Below are 13,104 nucleotides of genomic sequence, written 5' to 3'. Positions count from 1 at the left end.
TAGTGTTAGGATTTGGGTTATGGTTATGGTGATGGTTAGTGTACAGTGTCAGGATCATGTGTCTATAAGAGCAGTCATCTCTGGATTCTTTATTAACACCTACTGACAATACAGCTGGCTGTGCCTTTGGTGCCCTGTGAGAAGACACCGCACATCCCCTCTGGTTTTCCTCAGTGTCCTCTAAGGCTCTCCGATCTGCTCCTGCTCATCGCCTTCACCAGTCATCCCTTTGGGAGGCATGGGGTGGGGACTCAGGAGGAGATAAGGTTTGTGATATTCAGGTACCTGGAGTCCAAGGTCCCTTGCAGGTTCCTGCTCAGTGTGTGATCTTAGGTGCTGGGTTTGTCCTGGGCTGCGGATGAGGCAGGGATTGTGGTAGAAAGTACATGTTTCAGGAAGACATACCTTCCCCTCATCTTGGTAGTTACTGCAGCTAGACCTGGGCTCATGACACCATCTCTGTTTGGAGCTGTGACAGGTGTTGACATAACTCTGTTGTGTGCAGATGTGAGCTGCTTCTGATTGCTTAAAACAGAGGCTGTAAAGTTTTGTTGTCTTCTTTGTGTCATCTTTTAACATTCCACAAAGTGTAGGTCTGAGAAGTGTCTCCATTGGACAGGGTGTGGTTGGGGTGGTGAGGTGGGAGTGGGGTGTGGTTGGGGTGGTGAGGTGGGAGTGGGGTGTGGTTGAGGTGTTGAGGTGGGAGTGGGGTGTGCTTGAGGTGTTGAGGTGGGAGTGGGGTGTGGTTGGGGTGTTGAGGTGGGAGTGGGGTGTGGTTGGGGTGTTGAGGTGGGAGTGGGGTGTGGTTGGGGTGGTGAGGTGAACCTTCATCTCTTTCTGACCGAATGTCACATTCAGAAGGAACATATGCCCAGGTCACATTACTGTAGCTTTCAGTTTTGGAGGCTGATAGTATAATCGCTCTGTTGGCTCAAAGGGCACTGCTTGAATAGGCAGTGACACCAGCCTGTCCACTGCCCCTGCCACCATCACCGAGGTCATCATCATTGTAGTCTTCATTGTCGGCTCTGGAAAGGCTGCGACAACTTGCTGCACTGCTGTCTGCTACTCTAGAGATTGATCCTGGAGTTGAGGAAAATGGATGCTGGCATTGGGGCGAGCCAGCTTAGAGCTGTGAGAGTGCCTTGGAATGGGGCTGAGGTATGAGAGGAGGATTTGCGGTCTGCTGGGTGAGCTGTTCCTGATGAAGTCACAACCTTTCAAAGCTGGGGGCAAAGAGAAGCAGGTAGGTGGGCACTGAAGACAGCTGGGGTGTGCAGCAGAAGCAGAGAGGAGATTGTGCTGAGTGAGTCCCAGCAGGTCACCTCCCTGGTGGCTCAGCCTGGAGACAGCTCAGAGGTCCCCTAAGTTTGTCCTTCTCAGGCCTTTAGGCTCCCTCCTCACCCTCTATCCTTCCAAACAGCAGGTGGTTTGGGAAGAAAAGAGTCTTTTCCTGTTCCTTTCAACCCTGTGTACACCCAGCTTGGTCTTTATCAGCAGAGACTATGAGGACAAACCTGTGCTGTTGGTCGTGTGTGTGTGGCACCTGCCAAGTGTAAAGGAGCTATGGCAGGGGCTAGCCTGGGCTAGGGAGGTTCTGAAGATGCCCATGCGGCACTGGTCACAGTTGTGGAGCCATAGAACACAGAGGACAAGCTATTCCTGAGGGAGGGGTTGGGCATATGCTTCATGTTTTGGGGTCACAGGAAGCTTGTGGATGAGGGGGAGTTGGAGTCCTGGTGTCTACACTGGGATTTCCTCAAGGCTCTGAGACAGAAAGGGCCTATATTTCTGAGTAGAGCATGGCTGCCCCTGAGCCGGGCTAAGTTGGGAAGGAAAGGGAGAGCTTCCTCTTAGATGACTTGGATGTCCCCAGACGCCCAGTCTTCTGAAGGTCTGACAGGAGCCGGTTGTGTGGAGCCTTTGTCCTGTGAGCATGGATGTATTTTGGTCCTGTGGGCTGATCTCTACCCTGAGTCATGATGTCTCTGATGAGGGGTCCGACATCTCTGTGTAACTTGCCTCTTACTTCCTGTCCCAATGTGTTGATCTCCCTCTCTTGTATTTCTCTTCAGCTCCAAGGACATGGAAAATCGCTGCAAGCCCTCTCTGCTCTTCAGTGTCTCTTGCCTGGTTGTCCTTACACAGCTGCTTACCTGGGTGACCACAAGTGAGTCTGTCCTGCTCTCTCTTCCCATGTCTCCCTACCATGGGTAGGATTTGGCAGGTGTTCTGCATGTGAGATGTGCAGGAGATTCACTTTAACCTGGCATCCAGGGTTTTCCCATCTTTCCATTTACTGTGAGTGAGTAACAACATTCTCAGGTGGGAATACCTGCATTAGCCTTTGAGAGGCTGACACTGGAACATTGTGAGTCCTTGGCCAGCCTGCGCTCCATAGCCGGATCCTACCTGGGGAGCACAGTCGGAGAGCCTTGGACTGGCAGTGTGCCTGGGGCGTGAGGAGCTGCAGAGTCCAGTGTTGGCTGCAGCAGAATGACCCAGGGACAGAGGAGCAGGAGCGAGGTGGGGAGTTGGGAGCAGCCCTGAGGTCCTAGTGATCCCTGGTGTTAAATGCTCAAGGACTAGCCCTGGGTAGAGCAGGGGCAGCCTTTGACTCCTTGTAAGAGTCACAGATGTGGGGGTCAGGAGACAGCACATGGGTGTCCTGCTCTGTCCAGTGGCAGCAGTGTGCTAGACACAAACAGAGCAGTACAGAGAAGCAGGGCGTTCTTGGGAACACAGTGCCTGTGTCAAAGTCCTTCAGGTTTAGAGGGCCAAGGGTTCCCAGAGTGAGTCAGACAATCTTCCTTCTTTATCAGAAGTGTTGGGACACATGGAATGCAGATGGTTGTTTCAGAGAAGTGTCCTTTGGCTCTGTATACTTTATTTCATGTGCATGGGCCTTTCCCCCAAATGTATGTCTGTGTCACACCTGTATGCCTCATGCCCACAGAATCCAGTAGGGAGTTATACATAGTTATGAGCCATCCTGTGGGTGCTGGGAATTGAACCTGTGTCCTCTTGAGGAATCTCCTGTATGTTAATCATTCAGCTATCTCTTTAGCCTTGACTCTATGTTTTAATATTCACATTATTCAGTGGATGAAGAAATTGGCTGATAATGAGATTTAGGATTGGGTATTGGGACTTTTGTGAGTCTTGTATGAGACCAGCCAGTTATACCTGTGTCTTCCAAGGTGTGACCATGTAACCAATTGTGTGAGCATCTGTGGTGATCTTTACAAAAGTATGCTCTTGAACCCACCCATATTTACTGAGGCTAGCACTCTCAGTGGCGATACAGATACAGTTACCTGAGGTGCATCTGGTGACCAGGTCCATGCCAGCTGCAGGAAGAATACACAGGGATTCCTTCCTGGAAATGTCTGTGCCAGGGACACAGGCAAAAAAATGTTTTCTTTTTGCACCATTTATGAGGTGCACTGCTATGTCCATAGATAACTTGAACATTAGTGCATTAGTCATGGATTATTAATGCACAATGCCCAGAGCAGCCCCATCCATCGCTTGCTTTCTGCTGGGATGATATCCCCTCAGAGTGTGTTCTCTGCATCGTCCTGTGTCTCTCCCGCCTCTCACGGCCACATCTGTGTCCACAGAGCAGTTCCGGGTCTTTGGTCCCTCAGACCCCATTGTGGCTGCACCAGGTGGGGAAGCTGTCCTTCCCTGCTCCGTGTTTCCAGCCATGAATGTGGAGAACATGGAGGAGCTGAGGTGGTTCCGTGACAGATTCTCAGAAGCAGTACTTGTCTATCGGGACCAAGAGGAGCAGAAGGAAGGGCAGATGCTTGCATATTCACAGCGCACATCACTGGTGAAGGACCAGTTCCATCAAGGCAAGGCTGCTGTGAGGATCCAGAATGTCCAGCCATCAGATAGTGGGATATATGTCTGCCACTTCAAACAGGGACTGTTCTATGAAGAGGCCATCTTGGAACTGAAGGTGGCAGGTTTGTTAACTGATCCCTGCTCTATAATCCTTGGGTGACCTGCGTGTGGGAGGACATGGAGGGGTCACAGCACTCAGCCCCTTACTTTCTTGTATGTTCTGAGAGATGTTCTTATGTTGGCCAGACTCCTTGCTGTGCAGTGCTGGGCTCACACAGATCCTCTGTCTCATTTTTATCTCTACCTATTTTTGGGTTCCCATTTTGAGATGAGAAATAGGTAGTGCACTCCTCCATATATTAATTCAACCCAAACTCTATACATGGATCTCCTAAAGTGTGCTGAGTCTAGTTCTGTGGACCAGGGATCCTGTTGGCGTTATGAAAATACCATCTGTGGTGTGTGTAGTTTAGAGATGTTGGCAGGAAAGTCTCTGTGTGTTAGCGAGCAGTCAGTGAGAAATCACCGTCAATGCTAAAGGAAAGTGGTTGAGGGGAGGAAGGAAGGATGCTCAATGCCTGTCTTCCCTGGAGAGGAGAGCTGGGCGTGAGCCTGTTGAGAGGCTCACAGGTGTGTGGATAATGGACAGATGCAGAGCTGGTTCCCACTGCAGGGCTCCTGTGTTCAGCCTCCTCCAGTTTCCTCAGGATCTTGTGGTTGATAAAAGATAGACCTGTGTGTAGCTTGTAGTTTTCTGCACTTTCTGTCCTTTTCTGCAATGTGGACCAAGCTACCAGCCCCCACACAGCTTCCCTTGAATCCTTGGACAAAGACACAAACTCAATTCCTGTACAACTTACCTTCTACCACAATTGCTAGGAACTAATGTCTCCCACCAGAAAAAGTGTACCCTTACCACTTTTTAACTCTGACTCTCCCACCTGCCCTATTCTTTAGTTGCTAAATTCCTCTGACCACCCTCCAGTAAGACCTGCCCGTGTGGCCACTTCAGTTTCAGATCTCTCATGGTGGCCTTGTTCTATTCTCTCCAAATCATGATGAATTCCCTCCTCTTTCCTTGTGTCCTTCTCCTACCTCCAGGGACCCGGAAGTTCTGCCTCTACATTCTGCCCAGTAATTGGCCCAGGGCTTTCTTTACTAACAGATCAAATACCAATTGGGGAACAGGACCTTAGCATCAAAACTGCCTCCTACACCTGTGTTCTGCTTTCCACAGTAGGCTCAGTTATTTTTCCTCTGTCAGGCAACAGGGCATCAACCTAGTCCCAATCCAGCAATGCCTTTCCCCTTCAATTCCCATCTGCTCTGTGAAAGGTTCCCATGAGACACCTACTTGTTCCTGGGGCCCTGAGCCCAAAATAAGATCTAGGTGTTCACATCTGTCCTCCTGCAGCGATGGGCTCTGTCCCTGAAGTGCACATCAAAGGTCCGGGAGATGGTGGAGTGTGTGTTGTGTGCATGACTTCAGGGTGGTACCCGGAGCCACAGGTGCATTGGAGAGACTCTAGAGGAGAGAATCTCCCAGCGTTCTCTGAGACCCACACTAAAGTTGCTGGAGGACTGTTCAGCACAGAGACCTCGCTGGTGGTGAGAGACAGCTCTGTGGGGAATGTGATCTGCTCCACCTTCAATCCCATCTTGGGTCAGGAGAAAGCCACGCCCATGTTCATCCCAGGTGAGATCTGTCTGTCACTCTACAGAGCCCGGGTTGTGACGGTCTTCCTGGAGTGTGCTGGGCTGCCTGTCCTCAGGTTCACCCAGCTCTGGCTCTCTGCCTGGGCCACAGAGCCCTTCTTCCCTCAGGCCTCTCCCTGGAAGCCAGCTTTCTACGTGATCCTGACCATGACGGGACTTCTAGTCTTAGGGACAAGCTATCTTTTCAAAAGAGAACATTCTGCAAGGTTGAAGGTGCAGCTGGAATGGGGGAACCTTCAGCGTGAGAAGGATGAGTCACAGAAGACAAAGGCAGATGCTCTGAGGACTACTAGTAAGTCACCAAAGCAGAGAAGGACAGGGTCATAGCCCCCAGGAGGGTCCAGAGTTCTGAGATCAGAGTAGTGGGCCAAATAAAACCCCAGAGAAGATGGCTGAGTCTTTTGAGTCAGGTGGTCTGTAGTCCAGAGTATCAGGAACCCAAACTGTGTTTCCTTTCTTCCTGCCAAGTGTACAGACTCCATCTCCTCTCTCTTTTCAGGTGCACTCAAGGAGGAGCTTGGTGAGTGCTGCTTTTCCTCCTGAGCCCCCTGCTCCCCTCCGGAGCCCAGTAGCTCTCTTGACTCCTGTGTGTTGCTTTTCAGATCGAAGGAAAGCAGCCTACAGTGCTGGTGAGTGACAACCCCAGTATTCCATGTTTCCATGTGTGTCCTCTCCTTGATGCTAGGCAGAGCAGGTACCTCTTCTGGGGACAGAAGTGGAATTTTCTAGAAGGTGGAAGCCTGGTGTTTAGGTTCCTTCTGATCTCTGCCCACGAGCTGGAAATTACATGACTCCTGGGTTTGTCATATGCCCTGTGTCTTAATTTAACCATTTCCTGACACTTTTATTGCTCCCTTGGGCTCCACAAGCTCTCGACTTCTGTCTGCACCTGGGATCAGACTGCAGTATTAAAATTTAAGGAAAGTGTCTTAGGTAGGTTTCTATTGCTGTAATAAACTAAGGTCATTTGGGGAGAGAACGGTTTATTTGTTGTACACATTTTCAAACCACCATTTGTCATTGGGGAAAACCAGGGCAGGAACTCAAGGGAGGGACCTAGAGCAGGGACCACAGAGGAAGGTTTTTTCCTTGCTCCCAATGGCTTCTTCAACTGTCTTGATGGCCCACTCCAGGATCACCTGTTTATTGGTGGCACCACCCACAGTGGGCAGGCCCCTTCTACATCAACCAATCAATCAATCAATCAATCAACCAACCAACCAATCAATCAATCAATCAGTTAATCAATCATACCCCACTGCCTTGCCTACAGTCAGTCTATTGGGGCCATTTTCTCAGTTGAGGCTCCCTCCTCTCAGATGACTCTAGCTTTTTGAAAAGTGACAACACCTAACCAGCAAAAGATGTTTATCAGTAAAAGAGGTCACGGAGCCAGCAGTCTGACCTGCACCCATTCCTCAGTCGTCCTCCAGGGGTCTGTTCCCTCAGCTCCCAATGGTGCTGATCAGGGTGATGGGTAGAGACTTGGGTTGCTTCTCTCCATGGGAAGGAGATTGTCATCTGCGTGCTCCTGGTATAAATGTCCCTGGCTTTAGAGTTGTTTCACCTGAGGAACACTGGGTGCTTCTCCCACGAATTCACTTCATATCCACACTTATTATCAACATTCTATTCTTCAGCATACCTCCAAACATACCTTAAAAAAAAAGAGCTGATGTAATGTTTTTTGATAGTTGTTGATTAACTTTATTTTATTCTTTTAGATATTTTCTCACATTGCAATATTCTGTTTGTTAACAGCGATGCTGGACAATTATAGACAGTAGTGTGATGACCACTCCTACTATTATTCTCCTCTTTGAAGTAGATGTAGCTATTTTATATCTGGAAGCCACACAGAAGGGCTGGAGAGATGACTCAAAGTTTAAGAGCACTGTGTGCACATCCAGAGGGCCTGAGTTCAATTCCCAGCAATCACAACAGATGTGGTCGCTCACAACATCTGTAATGGGATCTGATGTCCTCTTCTGGTATGCAGTGTACATACAAATAGAGCACTCATACATGTAAAATAAACACATTTAAAAATATTTTTAAAAAAGCCATGCATATCAGGGGGCAGTGGGGGAAACTCACCCTACAATTCCATCTTTTGCATCTGCGGACCAGGGAATTTCCCATAATACTCTGGTGCTTCTGCAGCTTGCAGGATCAGGCTCCTCATGGTCCCCTCTCCTCCTAGGCATAGCCTCACCTTTAGAATGGACGGAGGAAGGTTAGCAGACTCTTTGAGTGGGGCAGTTCTGAATGTGTTCTCACCAGAGTGTGTTCATTTCCAGCCTGGAGGAAGGCCCAGCTGTATGCAGGTATGTGACCCTGTAGACTGCCTCCTCCTGGGCAGAGCACATGTCTCAGTTATTTTCTTCTGCTGTGATGAAACATCAAGACCCAAGCATTTCCTCAGGGAGGAAAGCATCTACTTGACCCACACTCCCAGTCCATGTTCACAGCAGGTCAAGGCAGGAACTGAAGCAGGCAGGAACCTGGGGGCAGGAGCTGAGGCAGAGGCCATGGAGGAGAGCTGCTTGGCGGAGTGCCCCTGTGGTTTACTCAGTGTCTTTTCTCCTATATCCTCCAACCACCTGCCAAGGGATGACAGTGCCCACATGGCTGGGCTCTCCCATATCTGTCACCAGTCAAGAAAGTGTCCCACAGACTTGCCTCCAGGCCAGTGCTATGGAAGCATTTTCCCTATTCAGGTTCCTTATTCCCAGATGACCTACCTGTGTCTAGCTGACACAGAAGCCAACAGGACGTAGACACCCTCTTGAGCTGTCAGAGGCTGTGTCTTCCCAAAGGAGACCTGCACAGGACAGGGCCCATTAGGAGACAAGAGCCACAAAACTTTCCTTCCCTCTTCCCAAGATTCTTTGTCTGTCTGTCTCTGTCTTTGACTCTGTCTGTCTATCTGTCTGTCTCCTTGTATCTTTGTGTGTGCATTGGCATGAGTGTAGAGATCAGAGGACAGAGGTCTGTAGGAGTCAGGCTTAGTTTCTCTCAGTAGAAGCACCATTACCTGTCAAGTCCTCTCTGTGATTTATAGACTCTTAATGGTGACTTGAGGAGGGCCTTCTGATCATGTCCTTCCCCAAGAAGTCTGGAGACATTAGTGGCTCTCCGTGATAGAGATTTTTTTCCTTACTTATTGTTCATTCACTGCTGGTGTTTCTATGAGAACTTGAATTGAGCTCAGTGTTTCTTGGTTTCCACAAGCTGTAACCTAGTGGAGTGGAGTCTTCCCTCTGGTCTGTCGTTGACATGCTATCTGTGTGACTAGACATTTGTTCATCTCCCCAGCAGGAGTGTGCACAGCCGTGACTGTCGTGTTTTTCTGACCTCTCTTTCTTCAGTTTCTGTCATCCTCTTCTCTCTGTTTCCATCCCTCAGTTTCACCCCCAGGATGAGCTAAGTGTTCTGCTGTCCGTGTCCCTGAAGAAGCCTCCATCAGAACACTGCAGGGATTCCTCTTCAGACTCACAGGATACATTCTGGGTTTGTCTATTGTCAGTCAATAGACATCTGAATCAGTGGACATCTTGTAGGTGCAGGTTAGTGGGGAGTTGGGCTGCTAGCAGAGACTATGGAGGAAGGTGATGTCCTTGTGGATCAAAAGTGCTGTCTTCAGAAGATTCCAGAAACCAGCCTAGGAGGTTTGGGAATCAGCTCTCCCTAAGGTCGTCTTTGTTTCTGTGTCCTCCTGAATGTTGCGCTTCCCATGATTTTGTCTCAGTCATGAGTTCCTTTTCTTTCTTGTCCTCTGGTGCATTGGTGTTCTCTGTCTCTGTGTCTCTGTTCTTTCTCTCTCTTACACATACACACACACACACAGAGACACACACACACAGACACACAGACACACACATACAATCTCTCTCTGTTTCCACCTACACCTGCCCTTCTCTCCATCTTTCTTTCCCATACTCTCTCTCACCTTCTTTCTCTGTTTCTCTGTTTCTTTGTCTTTCTGTCTCACCATCTCTGTCACACACACACACACACACACACACACACACACACACACACACACACACACACACACCACTCTGTCTCCTTGTCTGTGCTTCGCATTGTTGTCCCTGTTGATTCATTCTTCCGAGACAACAGTGACCACAGGTTCTCAGGGATTGGGTGGTTGGACCATGTGTTCAGATTCTGGTGTCCAGTGCCTCCAGGATATTTACAGTTTTGCTGAGGCATGTGCGATCAAGGTGAACTCACACTCAACTGCCTGTGATGGTTGTATTAGGGGAACCCACGTGTGAGTTAGAATTGCTAATAAGCATTATCTTTCTTATTAAAAAGATCTACCTACCTACCTTGCTAACATCTTTCTTTCTTTCTTTCCTTCTTTCCTTCTTTCTTTCTTTCTTTCTTTCTTTCTTTCTTTCTTTCTTCCTTCCTTCCTTCCTCCCTCCCTCCCTACCTCCCTCCCTCCCTCCCTCCCTCCCTCCCTCCCCCTCCCTCCCCCTCCCTCCCTCCCCCTCTCTCTCTCTCTCTCTCTTCTTTCTTTCTTTCTTTCTTTCTTTCTTTCTTTCTTTCTTTCTTTCTTTCTTTCTTTCTTTCTTTCTTTCTTTTCTTCCTTCCTTCCTTCCTTCCTTCCTTCCTTCCTTCCTTCCTTCCATCCATCCATCCATCTTCTATGTACATCTATGTATTGATGTATTTATGTATCTATCATCTGTCTATCTATCTATCTATCTATCTATCTATCTATCTATCTATCTATCTATCTATCTACTCTATCTATCTGTCTGTCTGTCTGTCTGTCTGTCCGTCCGTCCGTCCGTCCGTCGGTCTGTCTATCTATCTATCTATCTATCTATCTATCTATCTATCTATCTATCCACCCATCCATCCATCCATCTATCTATCTATCTATCCATCCACCCATCTATCATATATCTATCTATCTATCTATCTATCTATCTATCTATCTATCTATCTATCTATCCATCTATTATCTATCATCTGTGCATCCATCCATCTGTTTATTTATTCTGTGAATGAGTGTTCTTGAATGTGTGTCTGTGTGCCACATGTATACCTAGTGCCCTTGGAGTCCAGGTGAGTGTGTTATTCTCCCGGAACCTCAGTTACAGATGGTCATGAGCATCCCTGAGAGTGCTGGGAACTGAAGCCATGTCTTCTGCAAGAGTATCAAGTGGTCTTGGACTTTTGATTACTTCTTGTTATGTAAGATCAAACACCAGCTCTTGCAGGCTCTATAATGTCAAACACCATCCCTGGGCCGCTTTCTCAGACAGGGTCTTAGGGTGTGGCTTCACGTTGTCTCTAACTCCTCATGGAGCTTAGGTTGTTCTCAAATTCACCGGCCTCCTGCTTCATCACCGTCCCTTCCTCCCATTCTTGGAAAAGTTCTGATTCAAGGCTGCGTCTGGGACCTGACAAGGCACAGTGAGAGGATGCTTTTCTGCCTTTATTAGGGATGGATGTTAAGCCCCACTGTTCCAGTCTTTATGGGAGGACTACTGAAGATGTGTATTTGTGTGTTTATATGTGTGTTTTTATGTGTGTATCTCTTGTCCTCTGTGTGTCTATATATGCATGTGTGTTTTAGGTCTCTCTTTTTGTTTATGTGTGTATGTATGTGTGCTTTTACATGTATCTCTCCCTCCCTCTGTGTGTGTGTGTGTGTTTGTATATGTTTTATGTATCTCTGTCTGTCTCTGCTTATGTGTGTATGTATATGTGTGTATATGTGTGTGTTTATGTGTATCACATCTCTCTCTCTGTGTATGTGTGTTTGTGTGTATGTGTTTATCTCTCTCCCTTTGTGTGTGACAACCATATTTCCCCCACAACTCCCACTTCAGAACCCCAGAAAGCCTGTGTTTCCTAAGACAGTTGCTGAAACTCCTCATATGATCTGTATTTCTCTTGTAGATTGGCGCAAGGAGCATTTCCAGGCCTGTGAGTGACTCTGTGTTCCTTAGGGACACTCCTCCTGTGCTTCCCATGGCTCTGGTCTCTCCTCTCCTCTGTGGTGACTCGGGTGTTGATGGCTCCTGTGGTGTGGATGGCAGAGGTGACAGTTACTAAGCTGGTGTTCTTCTCCAGTGCCCTCTTGTATTGTCACCCCTAATTTGGCATTTCTTCCTTTCCTCTGCTTGCAAGACCTGGGTTTAAGCCACAAGTCTCTTATGTGAAGGACTTAACCCCCTAGAAGAAGCTAAGAGGTTATGAGATGGAGGTGGGGGCAGCCTCTTCTGGATACTGGACAGGACCTCCCATGACTGGTAACTCTCTCTACAGGGACTGTCACTCTGGATCCAGCCTCTGCCCACCCCATCCTTGACGTCTCCCAGGACAGGATGAGTGTGACCCGGAAGGACATCACTATGTGCTTGGATGACCTCTTCAGTGTGTTAGGCAGCGAAGGCGTGTCTTCTGGAAGATATTACTGGGAAGTGAAGCTAACAAACATGGAAGGCAGCAAATGGATTCTGGGGGTCTGTAGGAAAGGTGTGGACAGGAAAAGCTTTTATTTTGAGAGTCCAGATAAGGGATTTTGGACTGTGGGGCGGTCTAGTAGTGGATATTGGGCCTATATTGATTCTGGGAGGGCTTCATTATCCATCAGGCAAGCTCCACAGAGCTTGGGGGTGTTTGTGGACTACACCAAAGGTGACATCTCCTTCTATAACATGAGTGACATGTCCCACATTTTCTCCTTCCATGAAGATTCCTTCTCTGGGACTCTTTTTCCATACTTCAGGATTAAGTCTGGAAATGTTTCAATGACTATCAGCTCCATGGCAAGTGTGTCTGAGGGGGAGGAGGGAGAGGAGGGGGAGGAAGGGGAGCAACAAGAGGAGATCAAAAAGGGGGAAGACTCTCCATTCCTCCAGCATGCCAGGGACACTCTGCTCCCATAGTGTGCATCACCGCCTAAGTCTTCAGTGTGACTCCTTGTGGGAGTGTAGAAGCCACAGGCCAAAGCCCCCACGAGTGCTGGAAGGGCCTGGAGCCTCACCCACTGCTCCTCAGTCTGACTCTGAGGCTGTGGCTGTGGCTGCAGCGAGGCCATGCTGTGTGTCAGGTGGTGGAGGATAAGCCCTGACTGTTGTTTCAGCGGATGTCAATCAGGCCGGGATGAGCTCGGGGAAGGCATTTTCCTGCTGGTGTTAAGTGTCATTTTCTTGGGTTTTGTACAGTTGTCAAGCAGCGGACCGAGGGCCGAGTGGACATTGTTTTAATTTGTACATCTGGCCTTGGGCTCCTCGGGTCTGATCTGTGTCTCGGCCCTGTGACCAATGCTGTAGTGAATATGGGGGAGCAGATGTCTGACCCACGACTTCCTGACTTCTACCTTTGTTCCTGGTGATGGGATTTCTGGATCCTAGATAGTTCCTCGAAGTGGACGATGACCTGTCTGTCCATCTGTCTCCATGAACCAACTTTATTGTTACATCAGTTTTGTCTTTGTCTCTTATACAAATCCTTTGATTTCTATATTGGTGTTTCTTCCTCTTACAGACTTACACATGGAAATAC

General features: G+C 48.5%; 1 protein-coding gene across 1 annotated transcript; it reads left to right on the top strand.

Annotated features, from left to right (window-relative positions):
- The first annotated feature begins 2,085 nt into the window (after positions 1 to 2,085).
- On the top strand, positions 2,086 to 12,678 carry LOC127669813 (butyrophilin subfamily 3 member A2-like). The gene is made up of 9 exons (XM_052164033.1): positions 2,086 to 2,170; positions 3,624 to 3,974; positions 5,267 to 5,548; positions 5,660 to 5,860; positions 6,068 to 6,088; positions 6,171 to 6,197; positions 7,869 to 7,895; positions 11,494 to 11,520; positions 11,863 to 12,678. The coding sequence occupies exons 1-9, from the start codon at positions 2,086 to 2,088 to the stop codon at positions 12,483 to 12,485; spliced, it is 1,644 nt and encodes a 547-aa protein (XP_052019993.1). The 3' UTR covers positions 12,486 to 12,678.
- Positions 12,679 to 13,104: the final 426 nt, after the last annotated feature.

Source organism: Apodemus sylvaticus, chromosome 19 (genome assembly GCF_947179515.1).
Source record: "Apodemus sylvaticus chromosome 19, mApoSyl1.1, whole genome shotgun sequence".
NCBI lineage: Eukaryota > Metazoa > Chordata > Mammalia > Rodentia > Muridae > Apodemus > Apodemus sylvaticus.
This window is presented reverse-complemented; position numbering and strand designations above follow the sequence as displayed.